Raw genomic sequence first — 13,164 nt, 5'->3', positions numbered from 1 at the left:
GCCGCCCCAACCGCGCGCCGCGCAGACCGCGGCCAGTGAGTAGAAGGGCCGGACAGATCCAGTCAGCTGCTGGGGGCGGGTCCTGTCTCCATCTGGACAAGGAGATTGGTGGAAAGAACCTCCTCGCATAGTTGCCATGAGCATTTAAGGGCAGCCACCGGCGCCTCTCTGTCTGGGGCCGTTTGCCCTCCCGACCGCCCTTCCCTCGCAGGCTTGTCGCGAGTTCTAAGCGACCCTCGTCCGCCAGAAACTTGGCACAGCACTCAGCGGGCACTGTCGCTCTCGCAGGCATCGGAAGCAGGCTTCGGTCCGCCGCTCCTCACTTCGCTGCACTCCTCCCTTCGCCGGGCTCAGAGAGGCTGGGACCAACGGAGCCGAGAGGCGGGACCGAGTGAAGCCGAGCGGAGCCGAGCAGAGCCGAGCCAAGCCGAGTAGAGTCGCGCGGGGCCGAGCGGAACTGGGAGAGCAGAGTAGGGCCGGGCCGAGCAGAGCTGAGTGGAGCAGTCAAGTCTACCCGAGTGGAGCCCAGCGAGCCTCACCAAACAGCACTGGGTCGAGCTCAAGTGGCGGCCACCACCATGAAGCGGGACCGACTCGGCCGCTTCCTGTCGCCTGGGGCGGCCGGGCAGCGCGGGGGCTCGGGCGGCGGCTGTGGCAGCGGCCGGGCTCGGGGCCGCCCCTCCCGCAGCAGCGGGCCAAGCGTGGACCGGGCGGCGGCCTTCGTGGCCGCGGCGCGGGCGTGCGGGAACGCGGGCGAGGACGGCGCAGACGAGGCAGGTGGGTCCGGCCGGTCCCGAGGCCCGGCGCGAACGTCGGGTCAGGGTCGCAGCGGTAGCGGTGGCGGGGGGCGGGCGGTCCCGGCGTAGCTTGGCGATTCAGACAGCAGACCAGGCCTCCCAGTTGGGAAGGGCTCGGACTTCTGCTGCAGTGACCTTTGGCAAGGTAGCCGACCCTTTCGTGCCAGTGCTCAATCTGAAGTCGGGCAGCTGTGGATTTAGTCCTACTCGTTCTTTGTGCTGTGTATCCTGAGTTATTTGTTTAACTTCTCTGGACAGCTGATTAAAAGACCAGAAAGTGTGAGAACTGAGTTAATTGTGTGAACCGATTGGTCCCGCCTGACTGGTGGTTGGTGCATGAGCTGGGTAGGGTAATGGCAGCTGTGCAGTTTTGCATTTGTGTCGAGCTTTTTGCCCATTTGAGAACACCTTTCCACACACATTCTCCTTTAGTCCCCCTGGGGCAGGCCATGAGGTGGCATCATCTACATTCGGCAGACAGGACACCCAGGGATGGACAGTAAGTCATTTCCTTGAGGGCACAACATGGGCACAACTCCTTCATTTTTGCTCTCACCAGGATGATGTGAGCAGAAATAAAGTTCTGTCTTGGTGAAGGCATTTAGAATTTTTTGAAAGGAGCCAGGCGTGGTGGTGCATCTCTGTAATCCCAGCACTCAGGAGGCTGAGGCAGGAGGATCAAGAGTTCAAGGCCAGCCTGGACTTGTGAGAACCTTGGGGAAAAAAGTTATTTGAAAGATTTATTGACCAGTGGCCTTCTAGAAAAAGCTGACCATTCAGTGAGGCCCAGCTCCTGAGCCTGGCTGCTAGTGCACTGGGGAGGACCCGGGTGGGCACTTCTCCACCCACATTCTGGAAGGCCAGAGGGGAGTGTGGGTCTCAGTCTGCAGCTGCCTCAGGGCTTGCCACCAGTTAGTCTTGCTTTCTGACTCTCACATCTGCTGCTTTGCCCAGGAGCAGGCCGGGCTCTTGCCATGGGGCACTGTCGCCTGTGCCACGGGAAGTTTTCCTCGAGAAGCCTCAGAAGCATCTCTGGCAGGGCACCTGGAGAGAACTCAGAAAGACCATCCCCTGGGGATCGTGTCTTCATCAGGGACTTCCAAAGCCTGCTGGGTGTGGCTGTGCACCAGGACCCAGCCCTGCCTCAGTTTGTCTGCAAGAACTGCCACGCCCAGTTCTACCAGTGCCACAGTCTCCTCAGGTCCTTCTTGCAGAGAGTCAATGTGTCACCGACCAGCCAGCGGAACCCTTGTGCGAAGTAGGCTCTGTTCGATCACTGGGATGTTCAGGGGTTCAGCAGCCTGTGCTGGGTGCTGTTATAGAGCAGGGAGTACAGTGGTGGGATCTTCTGTGGAGGGGTGGATGGAGAGAAGGGACAGGAACCTACAGAGGGTTCCCACAAAGAGACAGCTGGGGAAGTTTGAGACCTTGGAGGCTCCTAACTGAGGAGCCCTGTGGGCCCTGGGCTCCTTGTCTTGCTTATGGCCATACTGATGCTTTGTAGGGTTGGTGTTCAGCCCCCAACAGTGGCGGAGGAGGGAGCTTGTCTGGGTGAGTCCGCCCCTGGTGCCAGGGTGGGCTCTGTAAAGCTGGGCTGGGTGCTGGCCAGCCATGGGGCTGACATCTCTGTTGACTCTCCTTAGTGGATCTGATCACCTCGAGCCCCCGCTGCCTGCATGGCTTGGTGGGGTGGGTACACGGACACGCGGCCAGCTGCGGGGCCCTGCCCAGCCTCCAGAGGACACTGTCCTCCGAGTATTGTGGCATCATCCAAGCTGTGTGGGGCTGCGATCAGGGCCATGACTACACCATGGACACTGGCTCCAGCTGCAGAGCCCTCTTGCTGGACAGCACCTTGGCAGTCAAGTGGGCGTGGGACAAGGAGACAGCACCACCCCTGGACCAGAACCCGGAGTCCAACCCCACTGGGGCTGCCCCTGAGCTCTGCCAGGGCAGAGGGACCACAGTCGGGGCTGAGACCAAGACTCTGCCCAGCACAGATGTGGCCCCACCACCTTCAGATGGCAACTCTGTGGGACCTGGGCCAGGCCCTCCACCTCAGCCAAGCCTGGCCCCCAGTGAGGCTCCAGGTAGGAGGCACCTTAGGCCTATTGTAGAACCAGATTCTATATCTGGGTGGTGTCTTCAGCAGAAAGCAGGTGTCTGCACCAGCTGGGTGTTTGTCATGGTGTGGTGAATAGAGGGAGCTAGAGGGAGAAGACGGGGAACCAGCAGAAGTACTTCCCCAGGAGCTGCAGCTACCCTCAACACCTGCGTGTAGGGAGACACCACCAGCAAGTTCCTTAATGAACAGGCACCTGCATCAGCAGTTTTTTAAAGGCATGTTCATCTGGTGTCTAGTCTTCCTCTGAGCCCATGCTCAGGCAGAGGGCACTGGCTGTTCTTGTGGGCTGAGGGGATGGAGGGAGAGAAAAGAATGGGACTCTTGTCTGTGGGACATGGGGGTGGTGGCCAGTGTGGCAGCCTCTCCTGCTGACTGAGGGCAAACAGGGCCCCTCTGTGGGCCTGGACCCCACCCATGTGCTATGAGTTGGGTGCAGCTGCTTGTTGGGTGCCATGTTAGGAGGCCCAGTGCCAGCCTCTGCTCTTCATGTGCTAGTGCACCTGTCTGCCTGTGAGTGCTTAACTGGCTCTTACTTGCAAATCCACAGTGGGGCTCTACAAAAACACAGTTACTCAGGTGGTTCAACTAGGTAGAGGAACACAGATGAGATGATACACAGCTTCAGATGACACAGTCTGAGGTGGGGGTGGAGTTGTGTCACATGCATTTTAGAATGCTTGGCTTTATAAACTGTGTACAGATATTCTGATAACAATAATCCTGAGAATATCCCACTATAACCATAAAGAGTGGGTTATCTCCACCTAGAACAATGACCTAAGCTTGGGAGGAGTCTGGCTTGCTGATCCATAGTGCCACCTGTGCCTTTGGACATGGGGCTGGCCTAGAGGGAGTGGGGAAAATTAAGGGTAAAGGATGCCAGGTTCCCACATAGGGAAAACTCCTCAGACAGAGGCATCACCTCCTTGCAGGTGAGGCCTTTTCTGTGCTTGGTATTGGTAACCAGAGCCTGTTCTTTGTTTCCTAGGGCAACTGGGTGAGAAGCAGGTTCCATCTTCAACCTCGGATGATCGGGTAAAAGACGAGTTCAGTGACCTTTCTGAGGGGTGAGAGAAGAGTGGGTTTAAAAAGCCTAAAATTTCTCCTTCGAAAACCAGACTCGGCTTCCCTAGGGCTGCTGTCTGTGGTTGGCACACTCACCCTTCTCCTCTGAGGAGGGGAGGAGAGGAGTGTCCCAGGGAGTTCCAAGCGTCTGGCTCCGGACAGGGCTTCCTGGTGCCAGAGTATCCAGACCTGCTGCGACTGCAGGAGAGCAGTGGTGTACTTCTGGCACAGATCAGTGTGGAGTTGTTTGTTTAACCTGCCCCCAGCTTGATCTGCTGCTGCTGCCTGAGTGTTTCCTCCTTAAAGTGCCAATTCCACTTTAAAGTATCATTAAAACAGAGGACGCCAGATTCTGGCCTTTTTGGATGAGATGTTGAACTTTAAGTAGAGGCTCCGTGAGAGATGGGGAGAGGACAGACTTCTCCAGAAGGGGCACATCAGGGTCTGTTAGCTCTGGGCGAGAGCCATTCTGGGTTGGTGTTTACGTCCTGAAATGTAGACCCACCCTCATCCAACAGGGAGGTACAGCCCAGTTTCTGGGGTGACTCTAGTGAGGACCAGGTATGACTACATCTGTCCTTGGGCTGCTAGCAGCTTTGGTCCTTCTTCCATGAGGCACTGTCAGTCTGTCCAACAGAGGCCAAATAGTGATTTGTGTTTCAGGGTGAAGGTCATGGATCATTTTCTTGCCTTTGTGAACTTTGAAATGGCTCAATGTGAGCCATTTCAACCACGTAGTGCTCACAATAGCTGGTGAAGCAGTAACTTTCTCAGCGTCCACCTACCAAGAGGTCCACCTCCAGTCTCCACACCTTCCTGGCTTCACAGAAAAGCCCTTCCTGAGTTGGGGTCCTGCCTGTAGGAAAGTTGGCTAATGGCTTGTTTGATTTCAGTTTGATTCCAGTGACCCTGGCTTGTCTTTCCTGTTAGGAAATTGCTTGGAGATTTGGGGATTTTAGATCTTGAGACATTTTCAGAAGTGAAGCTGTGGGACGGAGCTCTGGGCTCTGGGATCTGTGTGGCATTTTCAGACAGGAGGTCCTGTTTGGTTTACCACATGCCCCAGGTCAGGGCTTTGCTGAAGGCTCTCTCGTCTCTCCTAGAGACATCCTGAGTGAAGATGAGAACGAAAAGAAGCAAAACACACCGTCCTCGGACGAGTCCTTCGAGCCTTACCCAGAAAAGAAGTAAGGGTACTGCCTTGTTCAAGCACATGGGGTTTAGGGGGTGGCATTGGACTGGTAAGCCTTAGGGTCTGCACATGAGAGCCATGGGGCTAGGACATGGAGGCCTCACTTCCTGGCCATACTCACTTAGCTCGCTTCCTTTATTTGACCCAATCTCCCAACTCTAGTTTGTGGCCTCTGAGGGAGCCTGGAGGCTGGTTGGAGAGGGTGGCAGGTGAGTCTGTGGAAGGAGGGTTCCCATTGGCTGCTGTCCCTCCTCCTTCTGGTGGCTCAGGACCTTATCTTAGAGAGTTATTGTGAGGTGGTAGGCAGCTTCTGTTACAGGACACTCCAGGGAGCGTCTTTGTGGTTCTTCTGCCAGTCCTACTTCTAGTGCACACCAGTGGCCCCTTGGGCCCCTACCCAGCTGTTCTTTCTGCTCCCTTGGCCATGCCACTTCTGAGGCCCAGGGACCCAGCCTGGTGACTGCTTACAATCTGTGCTGATTTCCATGGCGCAGCAGCCATTGTCCACTTCCTTATTGAATGCTTCAGTGACCTTGCTTTGACCTTCACTTTTCAGGGATTTGTTTTCTCTCTCCGGTCAGACATAGGGGTCCAGCAAGGAGGGCTGGTTTTCTTTTGAGTTCCTCCCAGCTCTGTGTCAGGAACACCCACACACCCCACAGCTAATTGTTGACTGAGCATTGCCAGTCACCAGTCCCAAGAAATTCACATCCAGAGAAAATCCAAAGAGCAGACTGGTATCCTCTATGCCAGCAACCAAGAAAAGCCTCCACAAAGATCGAGATAAATGTGGCTTCCCTTTTTTTTCATCTAATTTCTGATACTTGTTATAGAAAGAGAAATAGGAGATGAGGAGGCACAGAGAAAGACCAAAATCAGAATGCAGAACCAAGCCAGAGTGCTTGGTTCAGACTGGGCCTCAGTGTAGTAGATGGCTGGCTGGGGGTGAAGAGACTATCTGGTGGTCCCTACCTGGAGGGCTGTCCTCAGGCAGCGTGCAACCTGGGGCCACCATGAGGAAGCCCCTCCATCTCTTCAGTGACTTCGAGCTGGGTCTGACCCCTGTGACACAACCTGGAGGCTGCGTCTTTATTGCTTGGTGCCCAGCAGGTGTGGAGCCAGCAGTGCAGTGGCTCCAAACCAGGGCTGGGATAGGAGGGCAGTTGGATTCCCCTCCAAAGACAGGCAGTGGACAGTTGCTCTGCTGAGTTCCTGTGCCGAGATGGGTTATCTTGGTAGAAACTGGACTCTGTGGGAGGTGAGACCAGGCAGCAGTGGACACAGTCCTCTGCTGGCTGTGATGTGCACTGGCCTGGAGGCCACTGGGTCCCTCAGGTACTGTAGTGTAAGTCCCAACTGGGGACCTGTAAGCAGCCCCTGGTCCGAGTGTCTCTTCAGCCCTCTCCTCCCGGCCTTCAGCATTCTGGCTGACTGTGTCCTCACTGAAAGCTGAGTTTTCTTGCTGGCAAGAGCACATGGTTCCAGCCAGAGAGTACCTAAGCCACGAGGGGATGACAGCAAGTAGGGGTGATGGTGTTCCCTGTGGAATATGGCCCAGAGACTGCAGGCTCCCTGTAGCCTCTTGCTCAAGAGAGGGAGATGGCCAGTCATTAACCGAAGAGGGCCACCCACCCAGTCAGGGGACAGGTCAGGAGGCGACACTGGACAGTGTTCAGACAGGGAGAGCAAGAGCAGCCTACATGTCATCAAAAAGGTTCTTCATAATTACTTTAAGGAGGAAATTACTTAAATTTAGTTTTGTTCTAAGACAGGATCTCATTTGTATTCCAGGCTTCTTAGCCTGCTGAGTGCTGGGATTACAGGCAAAGTCACCACACCTGGTTACTTAAAAAACTTCTTTTAAATTAACCACTTTTAAATACGTAGTTTCCTGGCATCAGCTCATTCTCAGCAGTGCACAACCTTTATATCATCTGAGCAGACGGTGGGGCCATTAGCAGTGCTCCCTGCCTGCTCTCCTGGGTGCCCGGTCCAGATACCTCATTCTAGTGGATTCACATAGTACTTGCCCTTTTCCAGCTGGCTTCTTTCGCCTGGTAAAATGCCTTTGAGGTTCATCCACCTAGCATGTATCAGAATTCCAGTCTTTTTTATGACCGAACATATGCTATTGTATGGATATGCCACATTTGGTTGATCCACTCATTTGTTTCAAATTGTGTCCACCTTTTGGGTACTGTGAATGACTGTTACGAACATTAGTTTACAGGTATGGAGTCTTTTTTTTTTTTTTTAATTGTTTGCATGTACACATAAAAGTGGAATTTTGGGGGGCTGGGCATTATGGTGCATACTTGTAATCCCAGCTACTCAGCAGGAGTAGATAGGAAGATTGTAGTCCGAGGCTGGTCTGGGCAAAGTTTGCAAGACTCTATCTCAGAAACAAACTAAAACCAGGCGCCAGTGGCTCCTGTCTGTAATTCTTGCTATTTGGGAGGCTGAGACAGGGAGAATTGTGGTTCAAGGCTAGCTTGGGCAAATAGTTTGCAAGACCCCATCTCCAAAATAACTAGAGCAAAATGAACTGGAGGTGTGGCTCAAGCAGTAGGGTGCCTGTTTTTCAAGTGTGAAAACCTGAGTTCCAACCCCAGTCCCACCAAAAAAATAAAATAAAAGGACTAGGGGTGTGGCACGAATGGTAGAAAGCCTGCCTAGCAACCGTGAGGCCCCAAGTTCAGACCTCAGTAACCCCAGAAAAGGGGGGGGGCAGAATTTTTGGATCATATGGTAATTTTTTTTTTTTTTTTTGTGGTACTGGGGCTTGAACTCAGGACCTACACCTTGAACCACTCCATTAGCCCTTTTTGTGATGGGGTTTTTCAAGATAGGAACTGTTTGCCTAGGCTGGCTTTGAACCTTGATCCTCCTGATCTTTGCCTCCTGAGCAGCTAGGATCATAGGCGTGAAGCACCCGTACCCGGGTATGTTGGGTATTTTTCAAGATAGGGTCTCATGAGCTATTTGCCCAGGCTGGCTGTGAATAGTGATCATCCTGATTTGTCTCCCCAATAGCTAAGTTTACAAGAATGAGTTACAGGCGCCTGGGGAGAAAGCCTTTTGTTTTTCTTTTCCTTTTTTTTTTTTTTTCCAGTACTGGGGTTTGAATTCAAGGCCTCTCACACTTGAGCAACCCCACCAGCCTAAAATAGTCATTTTTATGTTATTTTTCTCATGGTGCTTGAGACTGAACCCAAGGTTTTGCAAGTGGTTGGTAAGGACCCTACCCTGATCCACACCCCAACCGTATTGTGAGTTTTGAGTTTAGACAGGGATCACACGAATCTGTCGATTTCTTGGGGACGCAGAACATGTTGCCATCTCAGTATTAGTTCTTACCCGTGAACATAGGATTGGCTTTGTATTTATTGTCTTTTAGCAGTGTTCTCTAGTTTTTAGTGTGTAAGTCTCACCTTCTTTAATTAGTTTGGTTTATTTTTTTTTGGTGGTTCTAGGGTTTAAACTCAGGGCCTCATGCTTGCTAAGCAACTGTTCTCCCACTTAAGCCATGTCTGCAGCCCTTTTTGCTTTCATTATTTTTTAGATAGTGTCTCACAGTTTTTAGCCGGACCTTGATCCGCCTACCTGTGCCTCTCCAGTGGCTGGGATTACAGATGTGCACCACCACAGCCAGCTTATTTTGTCGCTTTTTGCCTAGGCTGTCCTTGGACTATAGTCCTTCTGATCTCTGCCTCCCAAGTAGCTGGGTGACTAATTTTATCCCTGTTTTATTCTTTTTTGGATTGGGGGGGGCTGGAATGCAAAAAAAAGCTGAAGTTTGATCTCAAACTACAGAAATACATATGTGTTGTGTACTAATTTTTTTCATGTGGGGGATGGGAATTGAACCTAGTTCCTTGTGCATGTTAGGCAAGTGCTTTACACCTCCAGCCCTAAAACTGATGATTTTTAGTTTTGTTTTGAGACAAGGTCTTGCTATATTGCCCAGGCTACTCTTAAATTTGTGGGCTCAAGCAATCTTCCTGCCTAAGCCTCTGGAAAAGCTGAGATTAAAGGTGCACACCACTGTGCCAGTTAAGTATTTTATTCTTTTTGATGCTATTGGAAGTTGTTTTATTTATTTTGGATTGTTTGTTGTTAGTACATAAAAATATCACTGGGTTTGGGGCTGGAGATGTGCCCCAGGCTGCTGGCACCATCAGGGTCTCAAGCCCCAGAGAGGTGATGCTGCCTTCTAGAAATTGTTTGGTGACAAGACTTACCCTAGAGCTCCTTGCTCCACTGATTTCTATGATGTCTCCAGACAGTTCTTGGTGTGGGTGCTTCGAACAGGGGATGAAGCTTCAGTTATGAAAACCCACCAAGTGGTAGCAAGTGCGGTCTGTGCTGCCTCACTCCGTATCCTCTTTTCTGGGCTGCACACTCTCCTCAGGTGTGCACCAGGCCTCTCAGCCTCTAAAAGCTGTGGTGGCTTTGGTAGCTGAGGGCAGATTGGGAGCCAACAGTTTTCCCAGAAGTAGCTCAGTATGGAAGCTTAAGGAAAACCCTCAGGCATTTGAAGAGAGAAGCAGGGTGAGAATCGTTTGCAAGATCACAAATATCACTGAATCTCGGCACATCTTTTTCTTTCAGAGTCTCTGGTAAGAAAAATGAAGGCAAAGAAGCCAAGAAGGCTGAAGAACCAAAACTTCGAAAGAAACCTGGGCCCAAGCCTGGATGGAAGAAGAAGCTCCGATGTGAGAGGTAAGGTCCGCAGTGTGGGGCACCCTACCTGTCTGGGCATTGCGTCCACATTTTCTCTGCCTTGCAGGGAGGAGCTGCCCACCATCTACAAGTGTCCTTACCAAGGCTGTACGGCCGTGTACCGTGGGACTGACGGCATGAAGGTGAGAAGTGGGTGCCTCCTTGGGCCAGGTATAATGGGTAGTCAGCAGGAGCACCGGGTGTTTCTGCAGAGCCAGGTGCAGACTGCCCAAGTGTGTTGAGCCTAGGCCAGTGGAGACTCAACCACAGCTAGTGTGGTCCTGGGGGAGGATGTGGAGCCAGCCCTGTTACAGATACTCCCTGGAGGCCCAGAAGTTTCACAGTGATGCTGTAAAGGAGTTGGTGGCGTAGACTGGGGAGTAGTTGGATTTGACCTCCTTCCAGGAGCGGGGACAGCTATCACCTGGGCAGGATGTGTCCAGAGGAAGCACAAGTATCTCTTGCCTTCCCTCCTGCAGAAGCACATTAAGGAGCACCATGAGGAGGTCCGGGAGAGGCCCTGCCCCCACCCAGGCTGCAATAAGGTGTTCATGATCGACCGCTACCTGCAGCGCCATGTGAAACTCATCCACACAGGTACCTGCCTCAGGCTAGGCCTCTGAGCAGGCACAGGTCTGGATAGTGGTGGATCTGGGTGTCCTGCAGAGGGGCAAACCGTGCTGAGGTGGCTCACAGGGCTGGAACACATTTTGTATCACATGGTCTCAGGTGCTCATAGGTCAAGCAGGGAGAAGGTGTGAGTCTGCACACAGGTGTGTGCCATTTGCCTGCTGCTGGCAGAAGTCCTGATAGAGCAGAGCAGTCTCTTCTGTAGGGTCTGAGCAGCTTGTCAGAACTGACAGCATAGAAATCCTGGTGCCCTTCTGTAACTCCTGAGCTGGGTGCCAGTGGCTCACCCCTGTAGTCCTAGCTACTCAAGAGGCAGAGATCAGGACTGTCTGTGCCAGCTCAGACAAATAAGGTCTGGCGAGCTATCTTGAAAATACCCAACAGAAAATAGGGCTGGTGGAATGGAGTGGCTCAAGTGGTAGAGTGCCTGCCTAGCAAGCATGAGGCCCCGAGTTAAAACCCCAGAACCGCCAAAAACCTCCCCAAAAAAACAAAAACTCCTACATTGTGAGATGACACTAAGTACCTCGTACACCACTATCCACTGGAGGGCTTAATATTCCAGTGTTTCTCTGCACACTGGTCCTAACCCTGGATATCTATCATATTATAATTGCCTCTCATGTTCTAACAATATGATTTATGCCTCTGCATGCAGCATTCTTTCCAAAAGATTTGCTGTATCATCAGTCACTGAACAATATAGATGTTTTTGAGCTTTGTGCAGAAGTCTTTTCTCAGCATGATTTGTTCCTTTTTATTGCTGGATTAGTTACTTGGGAATTTCAGAAGGAAACACAGCCACATGACATTTTCCTGATGATGGACATTTAGGTTATTTCCACTTTATGCTCCAAGAATTTGTGTCTCTTGATGCAGTAATCTTAAGTCAGAAGCTTCAAACCTAACATCAGGACAGTCATAGTGGTCACAACTGGTTATAGAATAAAGTCTGGGGTGGAATGCAACTCAGAGGGAAGCAGCATCAGGCATGCACAGGTGTATAAGCAGCACACAGAATGAGTGCAAGTGGTGCAGGGCCCATAGCCATACTTTTTCCAAATGGTGAGAAGCTGTTTTCCAAAGTGTGTAGAGCCATTGTAATACCACTACTGGGCCTACTTCCACTGTGTAGGCCCCTAATTTGGGATGATCACTAAAAAGTATAGAAAGCCTTACCAATTTGGCTTCTGAGTTTGTGCTTAATAAGGAAGAATTTTATCTTTAAAAATGGGCTTCAAATATAGGTAGAGCTGGAGGAGTGGCTCAAGTGGTAGAAATGTCTGCCCAGCAGAGGCCCTAAGTAAGTTTAAACCCCAGTACCACAAGAAAAAAAATTGCAATTGTGGTGAGAAAGACTCAGCCACATGACAATCTATCTAAAACAATTTAGGAACCTTTATTAATGAAATACTTTGTATCAGAATTCCCTCTCATCCATAAAGCTAGGCCCTTGCTTGGTGTTGGGTAACACCACTATTCCTGTTCTAACAGTCAGACATTGCCCCTCACAGGGCAGACGTGAGCGATGGGGCCGTGCTCACGCCCTCTCTGGTCTTGCAGAGGTGCGTAACTACATCTGTGACGAATGTGGGCAGACCTTCAAGCAGCGGAAGCACCTTCTTGTCCACCAGATGCGCCACTCGGGAGCCAAGCCACTGCAGTAAGTGTGGGCTGGGTGCGCTTCTTGTGGCTGGGACCCAGTGCAGTCTTCCTCACCCACCTCTGTCCCTCAGGTGTGAGGTCTGTGGGTTCCAGTGCAGGCAGCGAGCATCCCTCAAGTACCACATGACCAAACACAAGGCAGAGACTGAGCTGGACTTCGCCTGTGACCAGTGTGGCCGGCGGTTTGAAAAGGCCCACAACCTCAACGTGCACATGTCCATGGTGCACCCTTTGACGCAGATCCAAGACAAGGCCCTGCCCCTGGAGGCAGAGCCCCCGCCCAAGCCCCTGAGCCCTTCTGGGACTGTGGAAGGCCAGGCTGTGAAGCCTGAGCCGACCTGAGGACTGCAGGTGGGACGATGGGCACATTGAGCAGCTTGAACTCAGCACAGGTGTGATGTGAGGTTTAATGATGTCTTCATGGTCCTCACACCCTGTGGCAGTTCTGCTTGCTCTTTGTAGCCCCTATGCTGTTCTCCACCCTACATCTATAACTGCTGTGTCAAGAGGGCTGGAGGGTGCTTCTTTTCTCCCTCAGGTGAGGGAGGCAGCTTGGTGTACCTGATGTAGCCTTTGTCATCTGCTCTGGGACTAGCAGTTTATTTTCTACAAACACTGAACAACTTTGGCCAGATACAGATCATGAATAATTGATTCCTTTTCCCAACTAGAGCAACCAAGGAGATTTGTAATCTACTTTCTGGTGTAACAAGAGCTCCATGTTATGCTTGCAATAAATTATTTACAAAGGAGCAAGCTGGTGTACTGAGTTGGGCGTAGTCAGAAGAGATGGGGCTCTTGGTAGAGGTCAGGGTCAGCCTGCTGCCTGCTCAGGAGGGTGGCGCTCACTTCAGGGTCATAGTGTCCATGACTGGCCAGGAGCTGGGAGGAAAGACATGGCTTAGACCCTCCTGAGTCATCTGCAGACCATGGCACCAAGGGTGCTGCAGAGGCTGGTGGGTATGTAG

The 13,164-nt window shown here is 51.9% G+C and overlaps 2 protein-coding genes across 8 annotated transcripts in view; one reads left to right on the top strand and one right to left on the bottom strand.

Moving 5' to 3' along the window:
- The first annotated feature begins 13 nt into the window (after positions 1 to 13).
- On the top strand, positions 14 to 12,948 carry Znf276 (zinc finger protein 276). Of its 3 annotated transcripts, XM_020173599.2 has the most exons (11): positions 47 to 777; positions 1,752 to 2,055; positions 2,302 to 2,348; positions 2,441 to 2,887; positions 3,911 to 3,989; positions 5,091 to 5,174; positions 9,791 to 9,901; positions 9,969 to 10,044; positions 10,381 to 10,498; positions 12,095 to 12,194; positions 12,268 to 12,948. In XM_020173599.2, the coding sequence occupies exons 1-11, from the start codon at positions 579 to 581 to the stop codon at positions 12,536 to 12,538; spliced, it is 1,836 nt and encodes a 611-aa protein (XP_020029188.2). In that variant the 5' UTR covers positions 47 to 578; the 3' UTR covers positions 12,539 to 12,948. The 3 variants fall into 3 exon arrangements, with proteins under 3 accessions (XP_020029190.2, XP_073911556.1, XP_020029188.2); XM_020173601.2 differs by lacking the exon at positions 12,268 to 12,948 and having other exon boundaries at positions 14 to 777; positions 12,046 to 12,180; XM_074055455.1 differs by lacking the exon at positions 5,091 to 5,174 and having other exon boundaries at positions 44 to 777.
- Positions 11,910 to 13,164, bottom strand: part of Fanca (FA complementation group A) — a 59,227-nt gene continuing 57,972 nt past the window's right edge. For all 5 annotated transcript variants that reach the window (XM_074055449.1, XM_074055450.1, XM_020173597.2 and 2 more), the window contains one exon: positions 11,910 to 13,078. In XM_074055449.1, the coding sequence (XP_073911550.1) occupies positions 12,977 to 13,078 (102 nt within the window). In that variant the 3' untranslated portion in view covers positions 11,910 to 12,976. The remainder of the gene's footprint in view (positions 13,079 to 13,164) is intronic.

Source organism: Castor canadensis, chromosome 15 (genome assembly GCF_047511655.1).
Source record: "Castor canadensis chromosome 15, mCasCan1.hap1v2, whole genome shotgun sequence".
Lineage (NCBI taxonomy): Eukaryota > Metazoa > Chordata > Mammalia > Rodentia > Castoridae > Castor > Castor canadensis.
The sequence above is the reverse complement of the archived record's forward strand: the minus strand, read 5'-3'. Positions and strand labels throughout refer to the sequence as shown.